Here is a 27876-nt window from a genome sequence, read left to right as displayed (position 1 = left end):
AAGGAGAGGGGAAAATAACATTTTTTTTCATTAACTTCGAAATAATAGCACGTTTTAGATAGTCACTGATTTCTACACACGTTAAAATGAAATTCTTCGACATCTCTTTTTCGTTTCACAATATCAAACATTTCTTATTCAGACATATTTACAGATATGCTACGTTGTCAGACCAATAAAACGTTTCTATGCGACCAAATCGTAGGATAAAATTGTTTATTCCGATAAGCTCTGCCTTGCAATTTTACAAGTGATAATGTACGCAAGTGAGCAAAAGTGAGTAAAAAAGGGGCTTGTCTGTAAAGTCGGTTTCCGGACGATAATTTTACGTGATCACGCCATAAAAAAACATTGATGAAAAATTGCATACCTTTTAGTTTTAAAATACTATTTACAATTTTTGCAAAATTTAATTTAAAATAATTTGTTTAAATATATAATCACGAACAATTAGTTAAAAATATTACAGAAGATTTTCTCGCACGGTGGTTGGCCAGTTCTTGCATGCTCGGCTCAGGTGGAACGTGACAGTGAGTCATGCTTTTTTCGAGCGTGCAGACGGCGTTCATCGATTTATGAGACGTCATCACGTCAAAAAAAGTGCAAATAATTGGTTTTACAGCGCACACCATCAAGTAGTCTACGACATTATCTTTGAAAGATCTGTGCAATGGGAGTGCATGACTTGATGTAATCTTTTGTACATGCGCCATTGCTAAAACACATGTATGTCTGTAGAAGAAAACTACAAAAAAACACAAAACACAAAAACACAAATTAAGCAAAAAAAATTGCTGTTGTCAACAGGATATAAACACCACATAATATTCCATAACAGGAATATGGTAAAAAAACACAAAGAAAAACAAAGAAAAATGGACTAACAGAACGAAAAAAAAAAACCACAAACGATGACAGCACAAAAATATTGAACCCGAAAAAAAATTCACCACAACAGTTAAAACGAGACAAAAACACAGCAAAACGAAAAGACGAAACAAAACCCAATAGTTTACCAAAAAACAGACGAGAACGAAAAACCCCCCACAAATGAGGACAGCACAAAAAATATTGAACCAAAAAAAAAAATTCAGCACAACAGTTGAAACGAGAAAAAAAAAACACGACAAAACGGAAAGACGAAACAAATGCAATAGTTTTCTAAAACAGACATAGGCTACATGTGCTTTTAGCAATGTGCGCATGTCCAAAAGCTTACACATCAAGTGGTGCGCGACCTCGAGACTGCGTGGCGGCCGTCTGACACACTGCCCCCCGGGGCAGCGTGCCTTATGGGCAGGCCCGGGGGTGGTTTTTCACGGGCCGCTCGTCTCCTGTAGGAGACCACCCCACGGCCGGCCGAGCGCGCTGGACCATCCTTCTTCATCTTGAAGCTCTCTTGACACCTCCTCGGCAAGAGGGTCCCACGGTAGCCGTGTAGAAGGCGTGATCGCCCTCCAGAGAGTGCTGCGGGTAGCGCGGTCCACAGAGGCTGTGGTGTGGGCGGGTGTGTTCTTCCCCCACCCCCCTTCCGCTTCGGATTCTTTCGTTTCGTGTTTCTGCAACGACTTCTTCGGCAGTTCATTACTCAGTTGTTTTTTTTTTTTTTTTTTTTTCGGCGAACGTCTTTTGCAAACAGATTCTTGCTGCAAGAAAAATATTGTAACACGTTTTTGCCCATCATGAGCAAACAGTTACCTACTGAGGCTCTTACCAGTTGTCCTGCCTTTATATACTCTTGCCTGAGGCGAATGTGCGCTTCCTACACCCAGCAATCATTAATAGAGACGCTGGGCTACAAATTAAGCAAAAATATGGAACCCACTCTTTTAGAAATCCTCAAAAACATAGCTCCACAGATAACATCAGACAAATCGCCCCCTGATTGGCAAAACAACCCAGCCAACCAGAAGAAAGGAAGGCTCTTGATTGGCCCACAGCAGCAGCCAATCAGGAAGCACCTTCCCCTCAGGCAAGAGTATATAAAAGCAGGTCAACTGGTAATAACCTCAGTAGGTAACTGCTTCCTGATGATGGTGACTGCAATGTCGACCGAAACGTTGGTGAATTATTTGCCAAGGACACGGCTACAACCCGGAAGCCAAGCTACTTCAGAACATGGCCGTGAAAGCGTGCGAACATTATTACAATTTTGCACAATTTTATATGTTTATTGATGTTTCGTTGAAAAAAAATTTTTTATTCGTGGAGAAAATAATCGAAATTTCAAAAAATTCACATAATTTAATAGTATTATGCTTATTAATGTGCGTGGTTAATACTGTAAAGCTGATTTTGTGAATTTAAATATAGCGAGTGTAACTAAAGTTATTTAAAAAAAGCAGTCAACGAACCTTTAGTAACCACAATGGCTACTTAGGAGCATTTCTACAATTTGAACTAATATTATCAGATTATTGTCCTTATTTAATTCCATTATGGTGAATGTCGTTGCTTGTTGACCGTAATTCGAGTATCTACGACCAAGGTTCCAGCCCACACCATTGCACTGGGGTTTTGTAATGGTATCTGCAAGAAGCCACGCTAGCGACACCTACTAGCGAAATACAGAACCTTACGTCATGTCATACAAAGTGCAATAATTTATTTGTGTTTTTTTTTTATTTTATGAATGATAGAAACCCATAGAGAGCAGTGTAATTTTACAGACAAAGAAGTTGTTTTTTTTTTTTTTTAACTTGTTACAAATAGCTACATGCATTGAATAGTAACGTAGACAATGTATGTGTAAATTTACATTCAAATTAGTGCAATTACTCATACAAGTGGTGTAAAACTATGCGTGATTTTGTTACTGGTGAATTTTTAAGTTACGTGTCAGTGATGTGTAAAATTATGCCTTCTTTGTTGTTGTTATTCTACAACAAAACCTTTTCATTATCCATATAAATGTATGTTAAAATACAATTCCACACGTGCGGTAGTTTAACTGTAAGAAAAACATATGTTTAAGTATTTGTTCTTTGTCGTAAATAAGGTGGTAATACAGTTAGGCGAGCTCTCGCTACATGTTTCACGCCCGTTCACCTCCCTCACATTGCAATCCGGAATAGTAAGGGACAGGAAATTTTCGCGAAAAAAATCTGAACTCCTACTAGACTGCAACAAGGTATACCCACACCAGCGGGTTCTTCCTTGTGATTGGCGGCCGTCTGCGAGAGAAGTCGTTGCCTTGTTTGCACGAGCCACTCAGGACGCGTTTGCTTCCACACTGAATTAGTGTGACTGGTTGTTGTAACAATCGACATGCACCTCAAAGTAACTCACCCAATCACGAAACGCACAGACGATGCTACAGTGTTTTAACTTCAAGCTACACTCTCGGGATTTTTTCGCGAAATTTTCATGGCCCTAGGAATAGTGTAGTCCCGTGCCTGATGATGGCAGCAGAGGTCAGTTCCCGAAACGTCGCAACCGTTGTTATTGGAAACCTTCTTTATCCGTCAGTGCTATCCTGCATTTAATCTTCCTCGTCGTTACTAGCCCACTGTGTTAGTTTGTGCTGTTACATTATTTTTCATGACTAAGTTCCTTTAATGGAATTCTTGTGCTGTCTGATATTTTGTCCGTGCTGTCGTCGTCGTTGTTGTTGTCCATAATACTTGTTTAGTTTCATCGTTGGTTCCGTTTGTACGCCATCAGCTGAATCAGTCTTGTTTTCTATGAATTTTTTTTTATCTTCATATATTTTATTTTCGGAATTTTCCATGACAAACAGTGCAAAACTGCAATGGCTAGAGACCGGAAAAATTCGCGGATTCATTTCGTGCTAGTCTATAATCCTAAAACGTTTGCCTTTTAACCGCATCAGTGATTGGGCTACAGTTCATCTGAATGGTACTCGGCCAATGAAAAACCTTCAAAAAAAGATGCATAGAATCACTGGCGTCCCAATTAACAGGTGTCACGAGTCAGTAAGCCAATGAGAAGATGTAATTTTCCCGCGTGCATAGAGGATCATGGAGTACATCCTACAGGTCATTGAAATCGCGAATTTTTCCGGTCTCTAGCAATGGCGTATGTCCAAAAAAAAAAACTGCATCGAATCAAAATTCCCCAAATTGCATGAGTCACTTAAAGAACGTTATAGTGTAGTGCCGAGCTATCTCGGAATCGAACGTACGTATCTGGACCGACCGAGCCGAAGAAGGCGAGTTGTTTCCATTGTCCGATTGTGGAACGCCGGGGACCACGCCCCGCCCGTAAGGCCCATTGTTCTCGACGGGACCCTTCAGAGCTCGACGTTAAGTGCACCGTCCGGGGTCGGGTGTTTCTCCGAGGCCACGTCGCGCCCGGACGTCCGAACGCGCACCTCGGTAACGACGCAGCTCTTCGACATCATCATAGAAGCTTTGAATACCTATATATACTGTATAGAAGTCGCGAGTGGATAAGATTTACTCTACGTTTTTCAGGAGCGTACGATGAGCAGCTTGGGAACTTCACCGCTGCCGTAACCGCCCTGCATCGTCTTAGTTGTCATTTACACGTTAGAGGGCAGCTCTGTCGCCCGCTGTCATTCCCCCGCACCCCCCCATCTATCATTCACTGCAGCTCAAGTTCGTTCCACGGGAGGGGGAAGGGGTGTTTGAAGAGTTCGACACTCGTCCGCCAGGGACCACCACAAGTCGATGCCCTAGAGATGTTGGCGATTGCGGCGGTGAATTAACCAACTACCTCAAAACCGTATTAGAAATTTTAACCTGGGCTGGCGACTTCTATACAGTATGTATATTCAAAGGCTGAACGTTCCTCCTTCGTTTCTTTGCGCGGCGTGACACTTGCTCTTGCTCCACCGGCTGCCTAAAAACACACTTTGCTAACTTGAAGCTTGTTTCCAGTAAACACCACAAAGTTGCAGGTGCAAGCGAAGTACGTGGCGTGAGGCACAAGGCACAAGGCACAAGGCACAAGGCACAAGGCACAAGGCACCGCGCAAGGAATATGCCTCAGACCCAGAACCAGAAGGCTCAGAAATAGTTTCAATAAAGATAAAAAAATAGCATATAAGTTAAATAATACTTAAATTGTTTAAAATAAAAATACAACATAAAACAATACATGACCATTATAAAATAAAGAAGAAAGGTGGTTATATATATGGTTTCACAAAAAAAAAACCTTAACAGGAAAATTATTTTGAAGTTGTTTCACGGTTATTATTTTAATAAGTGAATTTTCGTGCAAAGAAGCAAATTAAATTTTGTAAAATATTTGAATAAGTATTTATATACGAAATTTATATACCTAAGAATACTTATAACCCTGACATTTATGTCAAAATACATTAAACACATTTTGTCTGTCCTTAATTTTCAAATCTTTCCGGGGATACCAGACTCTCTCTTCTCCCCCTTCCACTGGTAGAAGGGGCGCCGTAATATTGTTGCTTACACTATAAAAATGTCTAGGGCCGGCCTTAAGGGGATGTTAGGTTATTTTTAATTTGTTTTGCATTAGGTTATGTTAAGTTTTCCGAGAACTCCGCTTCTAAAATTTTACACTATCCAAACTGTGAGATCGACAGAAATATACATATAATTGATTTAATTTTAGTGCCGATAAAATCAGGACTAAAAAATAGAAAGAAATTCTAAATTTTGTTTAGTTCAATCCCAAAAAAAACGTTGAAGTCCAAATATACTTTAAATACTTCAACAGATGTATCCATTTCTCGATACTACAGTATGAATAGATGAAAACTCAGCTTACTAAGTACTTTTATTTCTGTTCTTAACATTATTTTATTTCACGCTTTCGAGCAAAAAAAAAAAAAGCATTCCAAATGAGTTCATAGATGAACAACTCACACTCCACCGAGACGGAGTGCAAGAAAACATGAGTAGTTGTATCTGGAGCTGGTGCCCTTCCAAACTCATCATCGATGAAAACCAAGGGAACGCAAGTGTCATTCAGACATCAACTGAACTCTTCTTACATGCTGCATTATATTGGGCATTTCATTCAACAAAGCATGCTTACTGGTAGCTTTGTTGGCACTATTTAAATAATGTACCTAATGAAGGGTGTCCTCCACAACCTGAGAAGTGGGGAAAAATCACGAAATGTCAGGGAATTTTCTTGAAATCCTTTGAAAGTCACAAAAATTTCGTACTTACAGTAATTTTAGGAGTAAAGGTAATGCTTCAGTCTGCCAACAACGAGACTGTGAAATCATTTTTTTTTCTTCCAGATGGTTTGAATGTTCACAGTATTAACCACCATAAAATGGTGTGTACAATGTTCTGTCGAATATAATAAGAAATTAAGAAAGTGTAGAGAAATAAAAGCCAGTTAAAGAATTGGTGGACGCTCGATTTTATTTTATATTTCTTCCGTAGAGTTAAAGAAAAAGGTAAATAACTTAAAGAAATTAACAAGGGATGGTCAGGGATTTTTTTTATTTTTTTTTTTACAGATTTTTGTGGACTCTGCTTGTAATGGTTACGTCCTCCACTCCTTTATCTCGGCGAGGATTTCCTCGGATTCTGTGGATCCATAGCCTCGTACCTTCGTCGCCGGGAAGATCGACTCTGGTCTTTGTTTTCTTTTATCTTTGGCGCAAATGGGTTTCGGGAGGGCGGTGACCGCTCCACCATGACGGACCAACCACGCTCCACCACTTGCCCGCTCTTCGACCGCCCTGGGCCAATGGCCGGCAAGAAACCGAAACCCACTTTGGGGGAGGGCATCGAAAGGGAAGAAGAAATTAAAAACCAATGCCTCTCCGGGCACCGCCACAAAACACGCGCGTCTGGGGGAATAATTACGGTTTCAATTTCAAGGAGGCGGCATCGTCCAAGTTTTTTTTTATGGGGGGGGGGGAAGCGGAAGGTTGAGGAATGGAAAAAAACAAAATTACTTGACCAAAGCTTTCTCGGTTTAATTTAGTTTTCGACGGTAGGAGCGAGGACCGAGGAAAATTCGAGACTGCTGCGTCTCCGGAGAGAGAGGATTGAAAGGGAAGGAAAAAAAAAATTATTTTGATGTGATCGATTCTTTCGGTACCTACTCGCCAGTGATGTGTAGGTATACGTCTAACCTCTGTAACGACCAAAATTCACGTGTTCTCGTGTTGCAAATAATTTTTATAATATGCGTTACTTGCGTTATTGGGCGTCTTGCGTAGTTTACAAATATGGCCTTAGGAGAAAAAAAAAACCACGTGGCAGTGCGTCGCGCTATTCAGTGCCGAGCGTGATGGATATTCGCTTTTCAAGTAGGGTAGACCGGGGGGAATCGGGTCACGGGGTAAACCGGGTCATCGTAACAATATCTGCTGTCTTGTGGCGAAAGAATGAACTGGAGTCTACGGAACCTACCAAAGAGTGCTGCTATCTGTCTATACAACCGTCCACTACAAGGCGAACATCGTCTGTAACAACATTCTGGTAGTCTGTGCGACATGAACCCGAACCTGTGTAGTCCTGAAGTGGAAAATTCTTAACAATGTAAGTTTTATTTTGTTTCAAATAAGCCTTTACGTTCGCATTTCGAAATAGTATTGTAGTTTAAGTAATGGAGTACGAAAATATGTACCCAATTAACATTCTTCTGCATTACTGAAGCTCTATATGTTTGACAGAATTTATAATATTTTTCTTTTTTTTAAAGTGCGAAATGGGGTAACTCGGGTCGCTGCCGTTGGGGTAAAACGAGTCACTGCATACAGTGGGGAAATCGGGTCGCTTCATATATTTGCTATATATTGTGAAGCACTTTATTCTTCTTTCTCAATTTTTAAGTTAAGACCTATTCTAAATAAGTGGAAAAAATGAATTTAAGGCACATGACTTCAACTTTAGTTAAAATTTGTAAGTACTTATAATAATATTGAAGTTAAGGACATGTTAAAATAATGAAAATATTATCCATGTAAATATAGAATTACGAGTTCACTGCCAAATATGTAAGTGGAAGGAGCACCACAGAAGAAGTGAGATGCCTGTTACCAACACCGGAAAATTTAACACCAAAGGGAATAGGTGAACGAAAAACTGTTGCTTCTCTAAGGCTACTGTCAAAAGAGAATCGCACATTGTTGGAATCCGGGAAATTGAAAAGCAAGAAGCAGGTGTTAAATTAAGTTCAAAGCAAAGCAAAATTGAACCTCTGAAGACGAAGAAGCGAACAAAAACTAAAAACACATCCGAGTTGGAAATTTTGGAAGAAGGCCAGGATGATGAGGAAGATGTTCTCTGCAACATGTGCAAAATTGCATACAAAGACATCAGAAGCTGCACTGCTGGAGACTGGATTCAGTGCCAGTCTTGCAAAATGTGGTACCATGAGCGCTGTGTCAATGCTTTTCAGTGTAAACAGTTTGTATGCGGAATGTGTCTGTCAAAACAGTAAAGAAAATCTGTTGATCCGATTTGCCCCACTTGTGATCCGATTTACCCCACTTCTGTCCAAATCGGGTCAAAACATTTCATTTTCCTTTTATCAAGTTTAATGTCAATTCGTAAGGAAGATTGGCTAATGTTTGTATGTAAATATGTACATAAATGTATGACTGATATTACTGTAGATTATTTTATGGTAAATTAATATTGGTTTTATACTTATTCAGGAATTTCGAAAAATTGACCCGATTTCCCCCGGTCTACCCTACGTACTTCCTCTACCCGCCGCTAGAGTTCGCTGCCTGAATCGTAAAGATGATTGCCACACCATCGCGCGCAGATTGCAGCACGAAACAGAAAGGGCTCCGATGTAAGCGGAACAAGACTTGAAAAAAAAAAAAACTAAACTCCCAGATTTGGACGTGATTTTCAACAAGGAATTTTATCAAACTACTACCATCTTGTTTAATTTCACTAAACAGTTAATACTATAAAGCTTCTGCACACGTTAGGACCATAAATTAAAACATAGTATTAAAGAATATATGTACCACCAGAAAAATATTATTTTTAATAACTATGAGAATTCATAAACTTAATAATATTTTATTTTAGGATAAAAAGTAAGTAGCTATATAGGCCTACATAGTATGACACAAACAATCCAATGGCCTCAGCTATGCATTTAATGGCATTTAAAAAAATAAAATGCATTCATATATATTTGCTTAAAGAACAATTGTTAAAATCCAAAAAGCTTTTATTAAAAAATTAAAAAATAAGAATTTTCCAGTGATGTGGTTATAACCACGTCAGAAATTGTCTTTTGAGCTTAAAAACCGCGCGTTATAACAATGCACTATCGGAAAAATTGTGCTTTAAGAAGGAGACTATGTATTATAAGAAGTGTAATACCAGTTTTCTTAATTATTTTCCAACTTGGAACTACTTTTTACTACGACTATTTTAGTTCACCAAATATATGTATTCCAAGGTAGTTTCGCTATCATACACTTACATTTGACACACCAATACGTTTGGCATGTACCCACCCGAATGTTTACGAAAGTCACTACGTCTGGATGAATGTTTGCTACACGTGCGTCCGCCATCTTTGAGTCACGGTTCAGTTCATCGACTTACGTTACATTTTCACGAAATCACTCTTCCTGTCAAATTCCGTTTACCGAGAGTCCAAGCTGTACGCACGTGTGTGTGTATATATATAAATATAAATATATATATATATATATATATATATAAATATATATATATATATATATATATATATATATATATATATTCAATCCAGCGTCAACGTTTCGGACACACGACTGCGCAAACCCCATTCTCACGTCTCGCTGGCACGGTCAGTTTTTCGTGTCGAAAAACCAAAATATTGTGTTATGGCCAGTTTCAGTTCTGCTCCTCGATCCGCGATCCGATGATCCGACATTCGCTCAAGAACGATCTGACGATCATCCCTCTGAACGTCGCGCCAACAGAACGATCGATCGATCGTCGCTCGCGCGGGCCGAAGTTTCGAACGCTTCCAAATCGGCGACGACCGGTGGGCAACAGAGTCGAGGAAGGGGGTGAGAAGAAGCCTTTCCATTGGTGGGCTGGAACGATATGAGGTCGCTGCAATCGATCGTTTGCACGGCAAGAAAAGTAGTTGATGCTGTTGCCGCAAGATAGCAGCTCGTGCCACTGCTTACTCGACTGATGATTTTTAATATCTACTGGAAACACATACTAGTATTTAAAATACATTACAAAACGAAGCAGTCTGGAATATGAATTGTTTTTTATTAAAAAAAAACAACCTCTTTTTAATATGGAAAGTAATTATGACAAAATAAGAAGTATTGTTAAGGAATTTAACTAAAATAACGTGCATTTTAAACATTAAATATGGGAGTGTTTCTTATGAGACGAGGTTGCAACACTATAATAAGAAGAATTTTTGATACCTGTATTATATATGTATATGTAGAGACATGAAAAATTCGCGGATTCATTGCGTGATGGTCTAGAATCCAAAAACGTTTGCCCTTTTACTGCATAAGTGATTGGGCCACAGTTTATCTGAATGATACTCGGCCAATGAAAAATCTTCAACAGAAGAAATATCCAATCATTAGCGTCCTAGTTAACAGGTGTTACGAGTCAGTAGCCAATGAGCAAATGTATTTTTCCCGTGTGCATAGAGGATCATGGAGTATATCCTACAGGTCATTGAAATCGCGAATTTTTCATGTCTATTATGTATTTATGATATTTCGTCTGATTCAATTAACCTGTAAATAGTCCATAGTGTCGGTTCACATCGAAGTTCCAAGTGATCTCCCGCTCAGCGCTCCCAACACAATGGTGCAACAGAAAATGTATCAAACCAGTTAATGACACGAGTTCACGCCTGAAGTATGACGGTGAAACTGGCCATTACACATGATATAGAGCTGTAGCAAACCGTATGTATTCGTTACTGAGTAACGGGTGCGCCATCTAGTAACGAGTAACGAAACGTTACACACGAATGCATTTCGTTACTCGCATCTTTCGTATGTTTTACGCATGCGCGCGCTTATTCGTTACAAAGAACGATGTTTGTTTATTAATAAAAGTATAATTTGGAAATTCGTCGTCCAAGTTTTTTACTGTTTATTAAAGGTATTGTGTGTGTAGACAAAGTTTTAGATTCGAACAGAAACAACGTAAGAAAGTATTTTTTACAAATTATAAATATGTATGTTTTTGTTTTTTATTATCGCGTATTTTCACGTTTTATGTTCTTATATTAAAAGATTTATTATAATAAAGCCGCTCTGAGATTTAATTGTTTCTTGGTTAACAAAAGCTGTTAATTATCAAATATTTTTAATTGTTTATATTCGATTTATTTTATTTACGCGACGTCATACTGTACGCGTACGAAATACGACTCGATTCGTTGCTGTTACATAACATAGCATGTGCCATGTTATGCGGTATCAGAAGTAACGAGTAACGATACGAAAGTAACGAGTACTGATTGTTATAGTAACGAATACATACGGGTACACATTTTTTCGTTACTTTTACACCTCTACACATGAAGTGAGGCTTCCAGCATGGAATCGCGATGATCGGTCGCGTCCATCCATTTCCCCCTCCCCCCCCCCCCCACATCCCGGGACCGTCCATCACGTGACTTCAAGCCAATCAGAAGTCCCGGAAAATTCCATTCCGTCCGTCCATCAAAAGCTTCCCAAAGCGTTAATATTCTCGACGTTCAATTTCAAAATTCAAAAAATGAGTAGTTACACCTTTCCTCTCGGAGTGACGTAAGCAGAGTATATGAAATAATCCCTGCAGAAATAATAATCTATCTTTTCTTAACGCACACTTTGAAATACACACGGTGTCCTATGTTTGTTTTAACTCTGACCAGTGCTACTGAACGAGTGTTTTATGTCCCAACTGCAAGTACTAGTGTAAAGGAGCAAGGATTAAGATACTATCAATATAAAGATTTACAAAATGATTAATCATATTTATGCTCACTGCTTTAAAAAAATATTATTAAACGATATCATAGTATAAATTAGGACAATATGGCCAAAATGTTTGCAACGTAACTACTACCAGCAAATTTTATTACTTTAAATTGTTTTGAAGTTGGTGTACTTGTTTAACTGCTTCCAAATCATGTTTTCAACTTGCATTTGAAAACGTTTTAAAATTTTGATATTTGTACTAAAAATTTATCGAGACACCTAAATGTTATTAATAACGTATGGTTACCTCGAAAATATATAAATACATACTGATTCTATAACGGAAAAAAAATTAGTTTAATAATTTATGAGTGCTTAGCTTACACGATTGTCGAACTTACCAGGAGGAATTTTATACAAAACTTAAGCATTCTAGTTGGTAGCATCCAGGCGGTAAAAGTATCGGGACGGACGGACGGATGGATGACAAACAGGTGACGGATCAATGAAAGTCCACTTTTAGTGACACCAAAGTGTTGGTTGCTATTAATAATCTTGTTGAGCCTACAAAATCATTTTGCTGTCGTCGCGAAATATTTGGTCATGAAATACAACGCAAAAATAAATAAATACATATTTAAGGACATCCAAAGAAATTTTCGTTCAACAACTTACTAACTTAATTTTTTTTTTTATATTTTTTTTAAATGTGAGATGAAAGTTGTCATGAGTGTCCTAAAGTCCCGTCTCGAGTGAGGAAAACACTATGGACTTTTTTTTCATAAAACCACACGAATACAATAGTTGAAGATATGATGACTGAATTCCCCCCCCCCCCCCCAACCAAGTAAGTTCATTGGTTTATCCTTTACTTTATTTTTAACTACGAAAACACCTCAATTTGAATATGGTTAAAGTTAACTTGGAAATTACTTCTTTAAGATAATAACAGATCAACCAAACCATGTCCAAAACTGGTATGGTCACGGCGTTGGATTTTCTTCAGTCCAGAATACGGTCAGTCGAAGAGTTAGCCAGTGCGAGTCACGCTCAAACCATCACGACCGTGAACCAACGATTCTAAACCACATAGAATACTCAGTGGCGGATACATAAATTTATTTCGGGAGAACATTAAAAAAAACAATTGTTAATAAAAATACACATAGGTACAACAACTGGACAGTTACTTTATTTAGCAAGCTCAACATGCATCACTCTACTGCCTTTGTGTATCGTGATTCCAGGTGTAGCAACATCAAAAATAACATTCTGCCTTCACCGAGATCTCGAAAACTTTAATAACTTCATGTTGGGGGGGGGGGGGGGTGTTTGTTGTATCTCCTAATTTTTCCCCTTAAGTTTGTCGCAGATAATAAATCCCAACCAACTGATTTTATATGAAATTCAACATATGAATATATCAAATGTATTATTGATTTAACTTTTTTTCCGTGGATGATTACAGGAGAGATAGCTAAAATGTATTCAAGAAAAAATTTTTCTTTACCGTTGGTGTTCTTGTTTGAACCCGTACGGTGTGTTGGCGAACCTGCGGACAGTTACTCGCAGGGCGACAACCGCACGCGCCGAACGAGCTACTACGACCGCGAAGTGCGACGGAGGCGGAAAACGAGCCATGATCGTAAAAGAGAGTGTTTTAAAGTTAGTAAACGCGGCCTGGCGTGAAGGCCTGGGCCAGGAATAATTTACGAGACGGCCAGTTTGTTTCGAGGGGGTTTTCTGTCGCCCGGGCGCAGTAAACAAACGGCTCATTGTGGGACGGGACAAAAGGATTTTTGTGCGGCTGCGTAGGTAATAACGAAAGGAAAGGAGGAAAGTCACGAAAGTTGGTCTGGTTTTAACGTCAAACCGACTTGACATATTGTCCACCCCCCTTCATAAAAACCGCACGTTCTTCAGTTGCATAATCATACACTCGAAAATACACAGAGGTCGTTGCTGGAGTTACTATGTTTACTATAAGAGCAAATAAATTTAGAATATTATCTTTAAAAGATTTTTGCAATGGGAGTGCATTACTATATGTTAGATTTTGGACATACGTCATTGCTAAGCACATGTATGTCTGTAGAAGTAAACTACAAAAAAAACCAAAAGAGAAAAACACAAATTAAGCAAAAAATTGCTGTTGTCAACAGGATATAAATACCACATAATATTCCATAACAGGAATATGGTCAACAACCCAAGAAAAAACAAAGAAAACTGGACTAAGAGAACGGGAAAAAAAACCACAAATGATGACAGCACAAAAATATTGAACCCAAAAAAATTCAGCACAACAGTTGAAACGAGACAAAAACACGACAAAACGCGAAAAGACGAAACAAACACAATAGTTTTCCAAAACAGAAACAAGCGACGTTTCGGGAACTGCTATCTGCTCCTGTCCTCAGGCAGAGACGCACATGGTACGAAAACACAGGTACAGACATACATGTGCTTAGCAATGGCGTATGTCCAAAAGCTAACATCAAGTTAAATTTAGAATATCCTTCTTTTATTCTAATCTAGTTACGAGTCAATTTTATTTCTTTCTCTTCAACTCTGACATTAATTTGCATGTATTTATCACTTATTTCTTACTAACTTGTCAATTGTTTGCGTGAAAACTAACTTTGATTCCTATTTATTCGGTTTTTTTAACGATTTGTTTACCCCGAGCCGCAGGCTTTTGTTTGAGTCGATTGTCGCACGGAATTAAATACCAGAATGAACCCGACATTGATTTCGCACTTGCTTACACCGTGCACTGAACTGCATTGTAGATGGTCCGAAACTAGCCGAAGCGCATCAAATGTACCATATTTTCTCTTTGATCTATTAATCCACAATGCCTAATTCCGTACGCACGAAAGTGCATCGTAAATGTTCCGAAACTACCCGCAGCGCATCAAATGCACTGACTTTGAGAAAATTTTTAGGAAATAAAAATTAGCTAACCTAACCTGGGTTGGGTTTCGTTCGGTTCGGTTCGGTTATTACCATAATTAGATTTTAAAAAGAGGAAAGATTTTTTAAATAATTTTCCCCCTTAAAAAAAATAATTTTTGTATATTTATCACGTTGGACGTTATTTTAAAGATTTCTACGTCAAATTTCGTGTCCCAGGTGTCGTATTAAAAGTTTATTTAAAACGTGAACTATAAGCATGGCAATCCAGTCAAGTTGGATCCCGCAATCCCGCAAGATCCAGCATCATTAAGGATCCGCACTTGGATCCGCAAAGTCGTGAATTTGTCGACAAATCACTCAAAATCCAGTCAAATTTGCCGGCCTTTCAATCACTGAGTGCGATGTTGCCACTCCGTCCCTTTGCATATCGCATGTATGCACGCCCAGCGAATAGTTGTACAGATATTATATGGCAAAAGAAGAGAAAGGGAAAACAATTGAGTTTAATTCTAGATTGCCTCACTCGTAAATTTTAGATAGATTTTACAGTCTTAAAGCGTGCAATGAGAAAACTCTCATCGACACAGCGTTTGAAATAAAATTTACGGATGAAAATATGTTAAAAAATCACAGAACTAACTGACAGTTTGCAGCTTTTTAAATTAGGCGTCGAAGTATTATGTAGAAGAAACTCTACTCCAATAACTGCAAACACAACTTTACGATTTATTATTAGAGAAGTTGAAGAATCAAGACAAAATTTTAAGCGCTAGCCTATCCTAGTCGCTTCGTGTAGGAGTTAACGCAAGACGCACTGTAGTAACAAGGATGTTGGTTTACTTACAGAATTAAAAAAACAAAAAAAGAAAAAAAAAGTGTGATCAAGATTTGAAGACACCTTATAAAACTTTTTTTTTCTTTTCATTTCTTGGCGTATCTTATTCTTTTTCGGTTTCGTAAACGTATGATAAGGTGTCTTCAAATCTTGATCATATATATAAGTATGTATTCTAAATTCTGTAAGCAAACCAACATGCCTGTTTACTTCAGTGCGGCTTTCGTTAACTCTTACAAGAAGCGACTCGGATAGGTTAGCGCTTGAAATTGTGTCTTGATTCTTCAACTTCTCTAAAAATAATCGTAAAGTTGTGTTCGCAGTTATTGGAGTAGAGTTTCTTGTACATAATTATTCGACGCCTAATTTTAAATAACTGCAAACGGTCAGTTGGTTCTTTGATTTTTGTAACCTTTTTTCATCCGTAAAATTTATTGGAAAACAACAGCGAATAAACAGGGGGAGGCATTTTTCGCGAATAAATCTGAACGACTATTAAACTGCAACAAAGGTATACCCGCACCTGTGGGTTTTTTCCTTGTGATTGGCGGACGTCTGCGAGAGAAATCGTTGCCTCATTTGACCCGAGCCACCCAGGACGCGTTTACTTCCGCACTGACTCACTGTGATTGGTGTTGTAATAATCGATATGTACCTGGGAGAAACTCTCCCTCCCTCTCTCTCTCTCTCTCTCTCTCTCTCTCTCTCTCTCTCTCTCTCTCACGAAACACAGACGATGCTACAGTGTTTTAACTTTCATTTAGTCTCGAAATCTTTTCGCGAAATTTGCATGCCCCTACGAATAAATTGTATAGAGATTCGAGAAAAATTTTCATAGGAATTATATATATATACACCTATATATACACATATATATACGTATACTGAAAACTATTATCAAATCCCGTACATCTTTTTTGACGTGACAACATCTAATAAATAGATGAACGCCGGCTGCACGCACGAAAAAGGGCGACTCATTGTCCCGTTAATTGTACGCTTGCGCCGCATCTATCTCTCTTCCACTCGATTGGAACAACCATCCATTTGACTTTTTCGAGGCACATTAAACTTGAAACACTCCCATTCGTTTCCTACTTTTCCTATCATCGTCCTATCCTTAACAGAATAACACAGATTGGAAGAAGTTAAATAGCAAACATGTATAATAGTTATAGTTAAAATAATCTCTTAGTTAAAGTAATAAACATATTTGAATTAATGAGTTCCAATAAAAGTAGATTTATCAATTAAATTGTAGATTTCATTCCACTCCTTCTTTGTATCCATACAAAATAGTGTTAATTCAATAAAAATGATTCAATTTTATTCATAAAAGTATGCAATCATTTCATCAATGTTTCGTTACGACGTTGTCACGTTAAACTATCGTCCGTAAACCGATTTTACAGACAACCAATTTTTTTTTTTTGCAATATATTCTGTAACTCTTTACTCTCGGCGCTGCAAGGAACAGCAGAAGCCTGATGTTTGACTACCGCCCGCCTGATGACTTAGCGAGTGTTCGCGAACCAAGCAGTTGCTACATCATCAGGCACACGGCGACGACTGGTGAAGGACGCTTCAGCAGTGAGACTCGACTGGAAACACAAACGTGCCCAAGGATAAAAAAAAAGGGGGGGGGGGGGCGTTTGTCTGTAAAGTCGGTTTACGGACGATAATTTTACGTGATCACACTAAAAAAAAAAAAAAATTGTTCTTTTACAAGGGAAATTCTTGGAAACCCTGTTGCAAATGATATTTCTTGCAAAACTACAAGGCAAGAGCCTTGCAAAATCGCACATGCTACAAACCTCTGCCTTGTAGTTTTACAAGTAATATCCTTGGCATCAGGGTTCCCAAGTATTTTCCTTGTAAAATATACAAAAATTTCTTTCATAACGTCATAAGAAAACATTGATGAAAAATTGCATACCTTTTTAATTTTCAAATATTATTTACAGTTTTTTGCAAATTTAATTTAAATGATTTCTTTAAATATATTCACGAACAATTAGTTATACAAATAAACTGAAATCAAATCAATGTCAGTAAATTGTTATTTTGAAATTACGAAATTGGACAAACGAATCAAAATTTTTTAAGAATCTGCTCTTAAAAAGCCCGCCTTAACCTGTTTGATATTGTAGAAGTTTTTTCTCGCACGGTGGTTGGCCAGTTCTTGCATGCTCGGCTCAGGCGGAACGTTGACAATGAGTCATGTTTTTTCGTGCGTGCAGCCGGCGTTCATCGATTTATAAGACGTTATTACGTCAAAAAAAAATTAAGCTTTATTTCATTTGGTCGCAACTCGTCAAACGCGCATAGGTTTTGGCATGTGGAGTGGGAATTTGTTCTTAGGTTTAAGTCACCCTGGTAAACAAATTGCTTAAGGATGTTCGCAGGCTCTTTCACGGCCGTTGTCTGAAGCAGCTTGGCTTCTGGGTCGTAGCCGTGTCTTTTGGCGAATAATTCACCGACGTTTTTGTCGACACTGCAGTCGCCATCATCAGGGAGCAGTTACCTACAGTAGGTACTAATTAATTCACCTACCTGCGTCGGTGAATTATTCGCCAAGGAAATACGGCTACAACCCAGAAGCCAAGCTACTTCAAGCAAGCGCGGCTCCAGAAGGAGGGGCGGTGGGGGGCGATAGCCCCCTCCCGATAACAATTTTATTGATTAGTGTATATTTATTTTTACTTATACTTTTAATTTCATGCGTTAAAATTTTATCTCATCAAAAGTTGCACGGAGCTACTTAGGTTCTGTATTTGAAACCTGTAATTTGTAAATATCTAATATTCCAAGGCCAATATCTGACCACTTTCATTTTTTTTTTGCAACTACGACCTTTCTTTGTGCGATAGCCCCTCCCGAAAAGTCATCCTGAAGCCGCCATTGACTTCAAGTTGCTTAAGGCCCTGTTACGCTGTCAAATTTTTTGTCCAACCAGTAGCGGATCCAGAGGGGGGGGGGGGGGGGCTAAGGGGCTCAAGTCCCCTCCAAAAGCATCTGGGTCCACTATTGTTTTAGTGTTTGCCTTGATAAAGCCTAGCCTCAGCTGGGTCAAGCCCCTCCAAAAACAAAAATCCTGGATCCGCCACTGCGCTCCAACCATATATTTTACAATAGACTCGGATGTCAATCGGTGCATGTTTTCGGAGGCCCGAAGGCCAAACGCACCCTCCTTCCGTCCCTCCCAAATGTGCGCCCTTTAAGGGTAGATTGGGAGTCTGCTTGCAGATCTGTATAGTCCAGAGCTCCGCCTTCTGAAGCTACCAGATCCAGAACACATGTCCCCTCCACCTAGGGTTGCCAGACACTGATAATAAAAAAGGAGGACATTCAGCTCGCAAAAGGAGGACATTTCACTAAAAAGGAGGACAACATATTTTCTTAAAAAAGCCATGAAATAATTACAATGGAGTACGATATTTTACAATGTTTTGGCATTTAATACAGTTTCAGTATAAAGAATCAAAAAAACTACGCATATACAGCATATTAAAAACACGTGCTTCTGTCAAGCTGTCATAGAACTACTTACTAGTGGGGTGACTCTGCGGACAGCGCATTACCGCGCACCGCGCGCTTTACTCAGAGTGTAACTGCAGGAATTATCTCACTTTATAAAAAAAGCCGGACATTTTGGAGCATTAAGGAAAATCCGGCCGGACGCAAAAAAAAATACATAAAAAGGAGGACATGTACTCCTTCTGCCGGACGTCTGGTAACCCTACCTCCACCACTACAGCACCCGCTGGGCTAGAAGAGTGGCTTCACAGCTTCACTTCAATCGGCGCAGCGCAGTGGTGTTTGACGGGAGCGGTGTTGTTGTGCAGGCATGGCGGCCAGCCAGATGGGCCAGGTGGGGTCGTACTACAGTCCCGCCGCCGCCTACGGTTCCCTCAGCGCGGCGAGCATGGCGGCGGCTGCGGCGGCGGCGCAGCAGTCCATCTCCGGCCTCTCCGCCCCCGCTCAGGTCAGTGCCGGTGCGCCGCCCCCACAAAAAAAAAGGTATTTTTTTGCCAAATTATGGTACGTTCCCCCAAATTATGGTACACAAACGTCTAAGTATGGTACGCCGGTGTACGACCATGGTATGCCGATGAGAAAATAATGTCACCCCCCAAAAGCCTAACGATTAGAGACCTGAAAAATTCTCGGATTCATTTCGCGATAGGCTGGAATCCAAAATACGTTTGCCTTTTTAACTGCATCACAGTGATTGGGCCACAATTTATCTGAAATGACACTCGGCCAATGAAAAACTTTCAACAAAAGATGTAGGTATCGAATCACGAGCGTCCCAGTTAACATGTGTCACGAGTCAGTAAACCAATGAGCAAATGTAATTTTCCGGCGTGCATAGAGGATCGTGGAGTCTATCCTACAGGTCATTGAAATCGCGAATTTTTCCGGTCTCTACTAATGATGGTATGCTGGTGCATAATTACGGTACGCCAATTAAAAAAAGACTGTATATTTATTCATTATTATTTACTAACGTCTTTATTGGTTCCGAAGTTAATACGACACGCCTTTTCTTACACTCGACCACATTTTCCACTTTCACATCATACATTGAAATTTTACAAAAATAACCATAACATAAAACATAGTAGATGATAAAATAGGTGTTATGATAGAAAGCAGAAAATTATGCTTTAACTAAATGTTCAATGATAAAGAAGTAATCATTACAAAATTTAACCAAAATGCTAATTTACAGGTAACCAAAAAAAAATTAAGCATAGACATACAGGTGATGGAAAGTAATTAACATTTTTTTTTAAAAAATCCGACGTTGTCAAAACAAGTTACTCACACATTAACACACACTGATTCAAGCAGTAGGTAGGCAAGATGCGAAATGATCAGGTATGTAGTTGCAGCTGTGTTGCCTTGTAGTAGGCCTAAGTATGAGCCTGTAGTTTGGTAAAGCGAAAGTAATGACCCGGGTGAGGTGGGTGGATTCGGGAGAATGGGGGGGGGGGGGAATCCTTTTTTTTTTTTTAAATTTTACTGTGTATTGGTTTGAAGAGTAGACGTTTCGGGCGACTGACTACATACAAATGTCGTGCGTCAATACCATTTAATCCGCGGGCGTTGTTCTTTAGCTAGGAAGCTGCCTCAGCGTGCATATTATATTTTTATTTTGTAAATAATAATCAGTCGGCGTGAGTGCTGGTGAAGGGGTTTGGAAGGAAGGGGGAGGGGGAGGGGGTCGCGACGAAGTTTCGCAAGGCACGCCGCCGGAAGTGCGTTCGACGGCGGTGGGCGAGGCGAGGCGAACCCCCACCCCCCAACAGCAGGAGACCGACGCATTCCGAACAACCCTTGTCATTGCGGGGGTGACGGTGCAGGTTCGTGCAGCCCCCCCCCCTACCCCCCCGCCCTCTGTGGCGGTCTTCCTGGCGTGGACAATGGGGGCCTCCAGCGCTTCCCTCTGGTTATTCGCCATTGTAGGCCACCCTTGCGGGCGAACCAACCCCCCCTGCTGGAGGGGTGGAGAGAGAAGATCGAAGACCCAACCCCCCCTCCCCCTCTTGCACGCGCGTCGATAACCAAGCCCCTGAAGCTCAGGTGCGCGAGTGCTACCACCTCCCCGGGTGCAGGTTCCGCGGAATGTCTGCCCGACGATGATTCCGTCAACGGCGCAAAGCGAGATCATAAACTACGGCGAAATACTATTTTTTTTTTTTACAGCAGCAACTGCTGAATGTACATCCAAGGGCGTAGGTGGGGGAAGGGTTATTTGGGGGGGGGGGGGGGGTGTAATATGGCGACTCCTGAGGGTAAAGCGTTATGTGTTCTGTAATTTACTAAGAATTAATTGGTAATTTTAGTTCAACGTGTGTTTCTTTTAAAGTCCATACCGGTTACAGTAGCTGCATGATTTAAAGCCAGATGACTGTTGGATTGGTCGTAATGGGGTTGAGACGACAGAGGTCTTTTTTCGCTGACCTACACTTTCACCTAACATGATGACCTGTTTAGGGGTTCTAACCTCCCCCCCCCCCCAATTATCCCTTTTTTTTCTTATCTGAAAGCAGGTTAGCTAAAAAGCCTGGGTGTCTTACTGCTATCACCGGCCACTGCACTGGAGGGGAAGAGTAAGCGAGCCCTACCGATATTCTCCTTCCCTTCCCCTACCCCTGTCGCGAGCAGAAGCTATGTATAAGGTTGTGACGCCGTGACGGGTAACAAGTTTTCAAATATCTTACACCTATTGTATTTAACCAGCGCGGTAATTATAAGCAGGTGGTGACTGGGTAATTCTTCAAGATAAAGCCAATTGTTTCCAGGAATAGGCCAGTTCTGCCGAAAACCGACCATTTTTATTCTTTTTTTATTTTTCGTATTGTCGAGCTTCGAGCATGATTTATTATTTTGAGTGGACGTGGACAAGGCACTTGGATTGATTAAAATATCTTTAGTTAATTTCTTACTTCATCACTCAAACAATTTTTTTATTAAACAATTAATAATATTTTTACCATTACAATATTTAAAGTTAAGTACCAAAAACTGCTCAAATAGCACTATTTTACACCTTAAAATCCTAATTTTTTCCGGGGGAGGACCCCCGGACCACCAGCTTTAATAGCGGGGGGGGGGGGGGGGCATGCTTCTTAACCCCCCCCCCCCCCCCACACACACACACAAATCCTGGCTACGCTACTGGGTACATCTATCAGGAGTAATAAGCCCGATAGCGTGTTCCGTTGAGATAGTTCGGTGTTCAGTTTGAACAAGTAAGTTGTGACTTTTGTCAGTCGACTTCCAGAGCCGGAAGAGTCGAGGTCGCGTTTTGCCGTGTATTGTCGCGCGTCGTAGATAGAAAGATGCGTAAATTTTAGCGGATTCGTCCAGCCTCAGGGTAGAATCCAAAAGTCACTTAGGTGTGCTCAACCAATGTTTGGGGCTCCCATCAGTATTATTGGGTTCGTATTCTTACCTGGGCATTTATGCTTTGTGTTGTCCTTGAGTACCTGCATAGGTTCCCTGAATATCTTTCCAGTATTAAATGCGCAAATATAAAATTACTAGCTGCCCGACCCGGCTTCGCACGGCTATACTAATGGAAAAAAATTAAGCCACATCTCCCATTTACGGTAATGGTAAATAAACAAAAATTCAGTGAAAATTTATTACATTGCTGTATAATGTACCGAAGAGAAAATGAATAGCACCGATGGTTTCCCGACTCGTGCACGCAACGTACAACTGATGTACCCGTACTTCGCTACGGCAGTCTACAGGCAGATCACTCTTGCGCCGCTCATTATACATGCCCCTCCTTGTGGGTACGCTACTGCCGCGCGATGCCCGTTGCCATGGAGACGCAGAAGGAATGAACAATGCAAAATCCTGTTCTCATGCAGACAAAGTACCCACGGTTGCCTGGTTTTAACCACCCATGGGATCTAATTTTCGGAAAATGTCATCCTGCGTAACATAAGGAACATTACTGTGAAGTTTCAAGTCTGTAAAATATATATACTTGAATAAAAGGGAAATAAAAAAAACAAATTAAACACAGAGAGAGGAAAAAAACAATAGTTTTGGTTTGCGATTTAAAGTGATAAAAAGTATTTAAATACTAATTGAACTCTTATGAGGGTACTGATTGCTTCGTTGTTAATATCACACGGGTGGCTTTAACTTGTATGGGAAAATTAAGAATGATAAGGCATCTAGTGCGTGGCAACAATGTTAATAGGCAATAGGAAATAAACTTCTATGCGCCTGCGGCATTGTCAACACACACTCCGTACGTGTACTGCATGTTGTATCTAACACCCTCCAACGCATTTGATTATAAATTGGACTTTTAGTAAGGATCCCTAATGTAATTGATAATATAATATAGCCTATAGCCTTCCTCGATAAATGTACTATCCAACACTGAAAGAATTTTTCAAATCGGGCCAGTGGTTCCTGAGATTAGCGCGTTCAAACAAACAAACAAACAAACTCTTCAGCTTTATAATATTAGTATAGATGTGCCAATATTTGTAATATATTCTCAGCAGTATCTCGAAAAACATATTTAGTAAATGCAAAATATAACCATGTCCATGTGTGGTAGGAAGTTACAATACCTTTTTGGAGTATTACAGACTATTTCTTCGCAACTGGTTTTCAGAAAATCTTTTTGTGAAAGTACAGAAGTTTTTTTTTTTTCTGTGTGACGACTTTTTGCCATACTTGCGTGCTTTTATTGCTTTGGTTGCGTGTTGCGTTTATTGAGTAGTTGCGTTCCTTTTGCGGCCTGAGTATGAATCCCAAAACACACATTCAGACGACGCGTGAAATGTTCATTGACTTTCTAAAGGTCTGCCACCCCCCACTTTCAATGCGTGTCGCTCGCTAACTACCTGGACTCCCAACATCTCAACAAAGTAGTATGTAGTTAGTTGTTGGTCGGTTCTGTTCAGCTGTCGAGGGCAAGGGACGAACTGGCCAAAGTCCTGATGGACGACGGCGGTTGCGGAACTGTGTTCCCGAAGGGAAAGCCCAAGTCAGCCACGCGCGCCCGACGAAGGCTGCCTTTGGAGTCGAGAACTTGACACCTGCTGGCGAAAATAATAGCACCCCCGGGGAACACATCCCAACCCCCGAAGGGACAAATTAACTCAAGTTCCTGGTCGGTTCGCCAAGTTTCGCAATCGACGCCGGCGTTTCTACCCGACAAACGACCTCATTAGCTTCGGGCACAAAAGGGAAAGATCGACTCCGTCGACGCCTTCGAGAGAGTGAGTGAGGGAGGGAGGTAGTGAGGGAGGGAGGGAGGTACTTGCGAGACTTGGCAGGTGTTGGACGCGTTGTGGGACTTCACGGAAGAATTCCGGCGCGGCCGCCGAAGTTGTCACACACAGCACGCCCTGCGCCCAGCGGTCAGCAACTGGGCACCAGTGGACGAAGGACCTTAGTCTAGGGTAGGAACTTCTCACGAGGGAGTGGCTTCCTGGAAACAGGCTAACAAGGCGTTTCGGGGGCCAAAGATCGTGCATGCGTTGACCGAAGTTTCGAAGCCCTAGCTGCGGTCCACGCTTGGAACTCGGACCAAATATCCGACTGGGAACGTCTCTCGCGTTGGAAGCGAGCTCTGTTCGGTGTCGGCGGCCTCCTACGTTGTTTGAAACGACCCCAGTTTAATTAGAAGTCCTTTTGCGGTACGATGGCCCTCTAGACCGAAATTTTGAGAAAAATAAACCGTTGTTCCAGTAAAACGTTTCTGCTACACATTTTCTAATGACAAAATCTTTTGGGTCACAAACTAATTTGGCGTGGCTAATAATTAAATTCTGTATATGATATGTCTTTTATTAATTAGTTTTACCAAGATTTCAACATTCTATAAAATTTTAATTACAATTTTGAGAATAACTTTTCAGTGGTTTTGGTGTTGGAATAAGACAATGATAAATCAAACTTCTATTAGCACAGTTTCCTTTTCCTACCTCCCCCTTTATCCACCCCCTCCTCAAAGAGATCGATTACACCTTGTATTATTCAGCATAAAAAATATTTTAGTACCTTAACAACAGTAATCTACAGCGAGCGCTGACATAATAAAATAAATAGTGGACTAGTCTCTACATGACTTATGAGTTTGTGAAAGTCCCATGTGGCATCGTGCCGAGCAGGAGGAATATAAGGTATATCCGCTTGCTATTAAATTGCGTACCTTCGCCCTTAGAGATGGCCCACGAGGATATTTGCACTTCAGCAATTAATTTGGAAATCGATCAGTGACCTTTTTTTTTAAAACCTTTTCATCGAACAGAATAAAAAGGAGTTGTATCGCTTTATATTTCGTAGCTGATGCGTAGAGTTTCCTATAAAACACATTAAAAATGGTTAAATACCTATTAAATTAATTTTTTTAACTAGGTCAAACGCCAATTTAGAAAATTAAACCCATGCACCCTATGAAGCATGATTACTCCAAGTAAACCTGCACATAATTTGATACTGCACCAAATATACTTTTTTAAAGAGTGTAAAATACAAACAATTTTTGGATGGCTAGGCTATATCTGTAGCTCATTTTTTTTGGTACTGTAATACTTTTTTTTTTTAGGATTTTAGATAGAAGGTTTTAAAACTACTGAATTTAAGACATACCATTAATTTGAAAGAATATATAATTCCTAAACGTTTTTCCAAAGACACTGAACCAAAACAATGACATCAGTATTATTTTAGTTGAAACTTCACATTGTGTCTTTTAATTATCATAGGATATTTGTACCAACGATCCTTTACTGCATGAAACCGTTTACCTTTGGAACACACAACTTTGAATTATATCCATATTTTTGTATAGACAAATTATTCAACATTATAACTCCTAAGTTATTTCTAGACACTATGTATTAATGAGAGTTTTGTAATAACAGGGTTATTATTAATGAGGTTGACTGTGACTATTTCATAGTTCATTCATTGACATTTTTGGAATGTGCAGGGTGAAAGACATATCTAGAAATCCTGCGGAATATTATGAGTAGAGACATTATTTTATGAAGTTTAGTCCAATTTAGTTTTTAAAATACAGGATCTCGTTTAATATTGTTTTATTTTTATAAAATGTGTGTAGCCTATATACCTACTGTATAGCTGGTTTTTAACGTTTGAATAATATGTGTCAAACTGGTCTAAAACAGATACATTCAGAACAATATAAGTAAATTAGCGAGCATTTTTAGTTTGAAAGCGTTTCAATAAGAGATGCACAATATGAGATTATTAATATAATTTTTCTGATCCTTGAAAATGGGTAGAATAATTCGTCCGAAAAATAACGACAGACCTTGGGTTACAAAAATATTACAAGATTACTTATTTTATGATTTGAATAAAGTTTTAGTTACATTCTACTTAAGTCCAATAATTTAACTTGCATTTAGGTGCTACTTGTGCAGTGTTGTGATATGCTTTTATTATCTTTGAAAGATTTGTGCAATGGGAGTGCATGACTTGATGTAAGCTTTTGGACGTACGCCATCGCTAAAGCACATGTATGTCTGTAGAAGAAAACTACAAAAAAAAAAAAGACAAAAACACAAATTAAGCAAAAAAATTTGCTGTTGTCAACAGGATATAAACACCACATAATATTCCATAACAGGAATATGGTCAACAAAACAAAGAAAAACAAAGAAAAATGGACTAAAAGAACGGGGGGAAAAAACCTCAAGAATGATGACAGCACAAAAAATATTGGACCCAAAAAAAAGAACATACATACATAAATGTGCTTTGTCAATGGCGTATGTCCAAAAGCTTACATCAAGGATATGCTTTCAGGTGTAGTTTGAGGGGTCTTTTTTTATATCAGAATTCACCGTGCGACGAGACGGGCCAGTGTGAAGAGAGTGTTGCCTGAGTGTCGGCGCGCCCCGGTTGTGCGCAGGTGGTGAGCCCCATGGACGCGATGAAGTACTCCATGGAGGCGGACAAGTACCGCCCGCCCTACATGCCGCCGTCCAGCCTCGCCATGTCCGTGTACGGCGACCACAAGTACCTGGAGGCCAAGGGCTACGCGGAGCGCGGCTACCTCGACCCTGCGTCGGCGCTCACCAAGGCCTACTTCGAGTCCTCCAAGATGTACATGGACAGCTCGCGCGCCTACGAGGACCACCAGCGGCAGTACGGCGGCGGGGGCGGTGCCGGGGGCGGGCGCACGCCCACCGCCTCCCCGGACAAGCCCTCGGACGGACCCGCCGCCGCCGGGGGCGGCTCGTCCTCCTCCTCGTCGCCCGGAGGCGGCGGCGGCCTGGCCTACTACCCGTCGCAGCAGGCGCCGGTCCCGGGGCTAATCCCCATGGCGCAGTACGCCGCCGCAGGCCACTACCACCCCCACCAGGCGGCGGCGGGGGCGGGGGCGGCGGGGCCGGGGGCGGCGCCCGGGGGCGGCGGGGAGTTCCGCCGCCCGCTCACCGTCATCTTCTGACCGGACTCTCTCGTGTAGGGTGCGACCTAAGGTGGCCCCCCGCCCCGGCCAGGTTTAACGTGCCATTTACAAAAAAAAAGCCGCTCACAGCATTTAAAAGAGGCCGTTGCACTTGTCTGTACAGGTTTCGTTCCCATGATTTCGTCTGTGCTACATTGAAAAAATATATATATACCTATATTTCTGTACTTTCACAATGATGGTTCTTGGAAACTCAGTTTCGACGGTGTCACTTGTAAAAAAAAAAAATACGCAAGGCAGAGTTCTTTGTACCAAGGATTTTTCCTTGTAAAAAGTACACTTTTA

At 40.4% G+C, this 27876-nt stretch overlaps 1 protein-coding gene across 1 annotated transcript in view; it reads left to right on the top strand.

The window, feature by feature from the left end:
* Positions 1-27570, top strand: part of LOC134538999 (transcription factor SOX-21) — a 52406-nt gene extending 24836 nt beyond the window's left edge. Inside the window, exons 3-4 of the mRNA XM_063380662.1 lie at positions 19445-19584; positions 27031-27570. Of these exons, the coding sequence (XP_063236732.1) occupies positions 19445-19584; positions 27031-27570 (680 nt within the window). The remainder of the gene's footprint in view (positions 1-19444; positions 19585-27030) is intronic.
* Positions 27571-27876: the final 306 nt, after the last annotated feature.

Source organism: Bacillus rossius, chromosome 14 (genome assembly GCF_032445375.1).
Source record: "Bacillus rossius redtenbacheri isolate Brsri chromosome 14, Brsri_v3, whole genome shotgun sequence".
In the NCBI taxonomy this organism is placed as follows: Eukaryota; Metazoa; Arthropoda; class Insecta; order Phasmatodea; family Bacillidae; genus Bacillus; species Bacillus rossius.
Note: the sequence above shows the minus strand (reverse complement) of the source record. Positions and strands in the feature narration are given on the sequence as shown.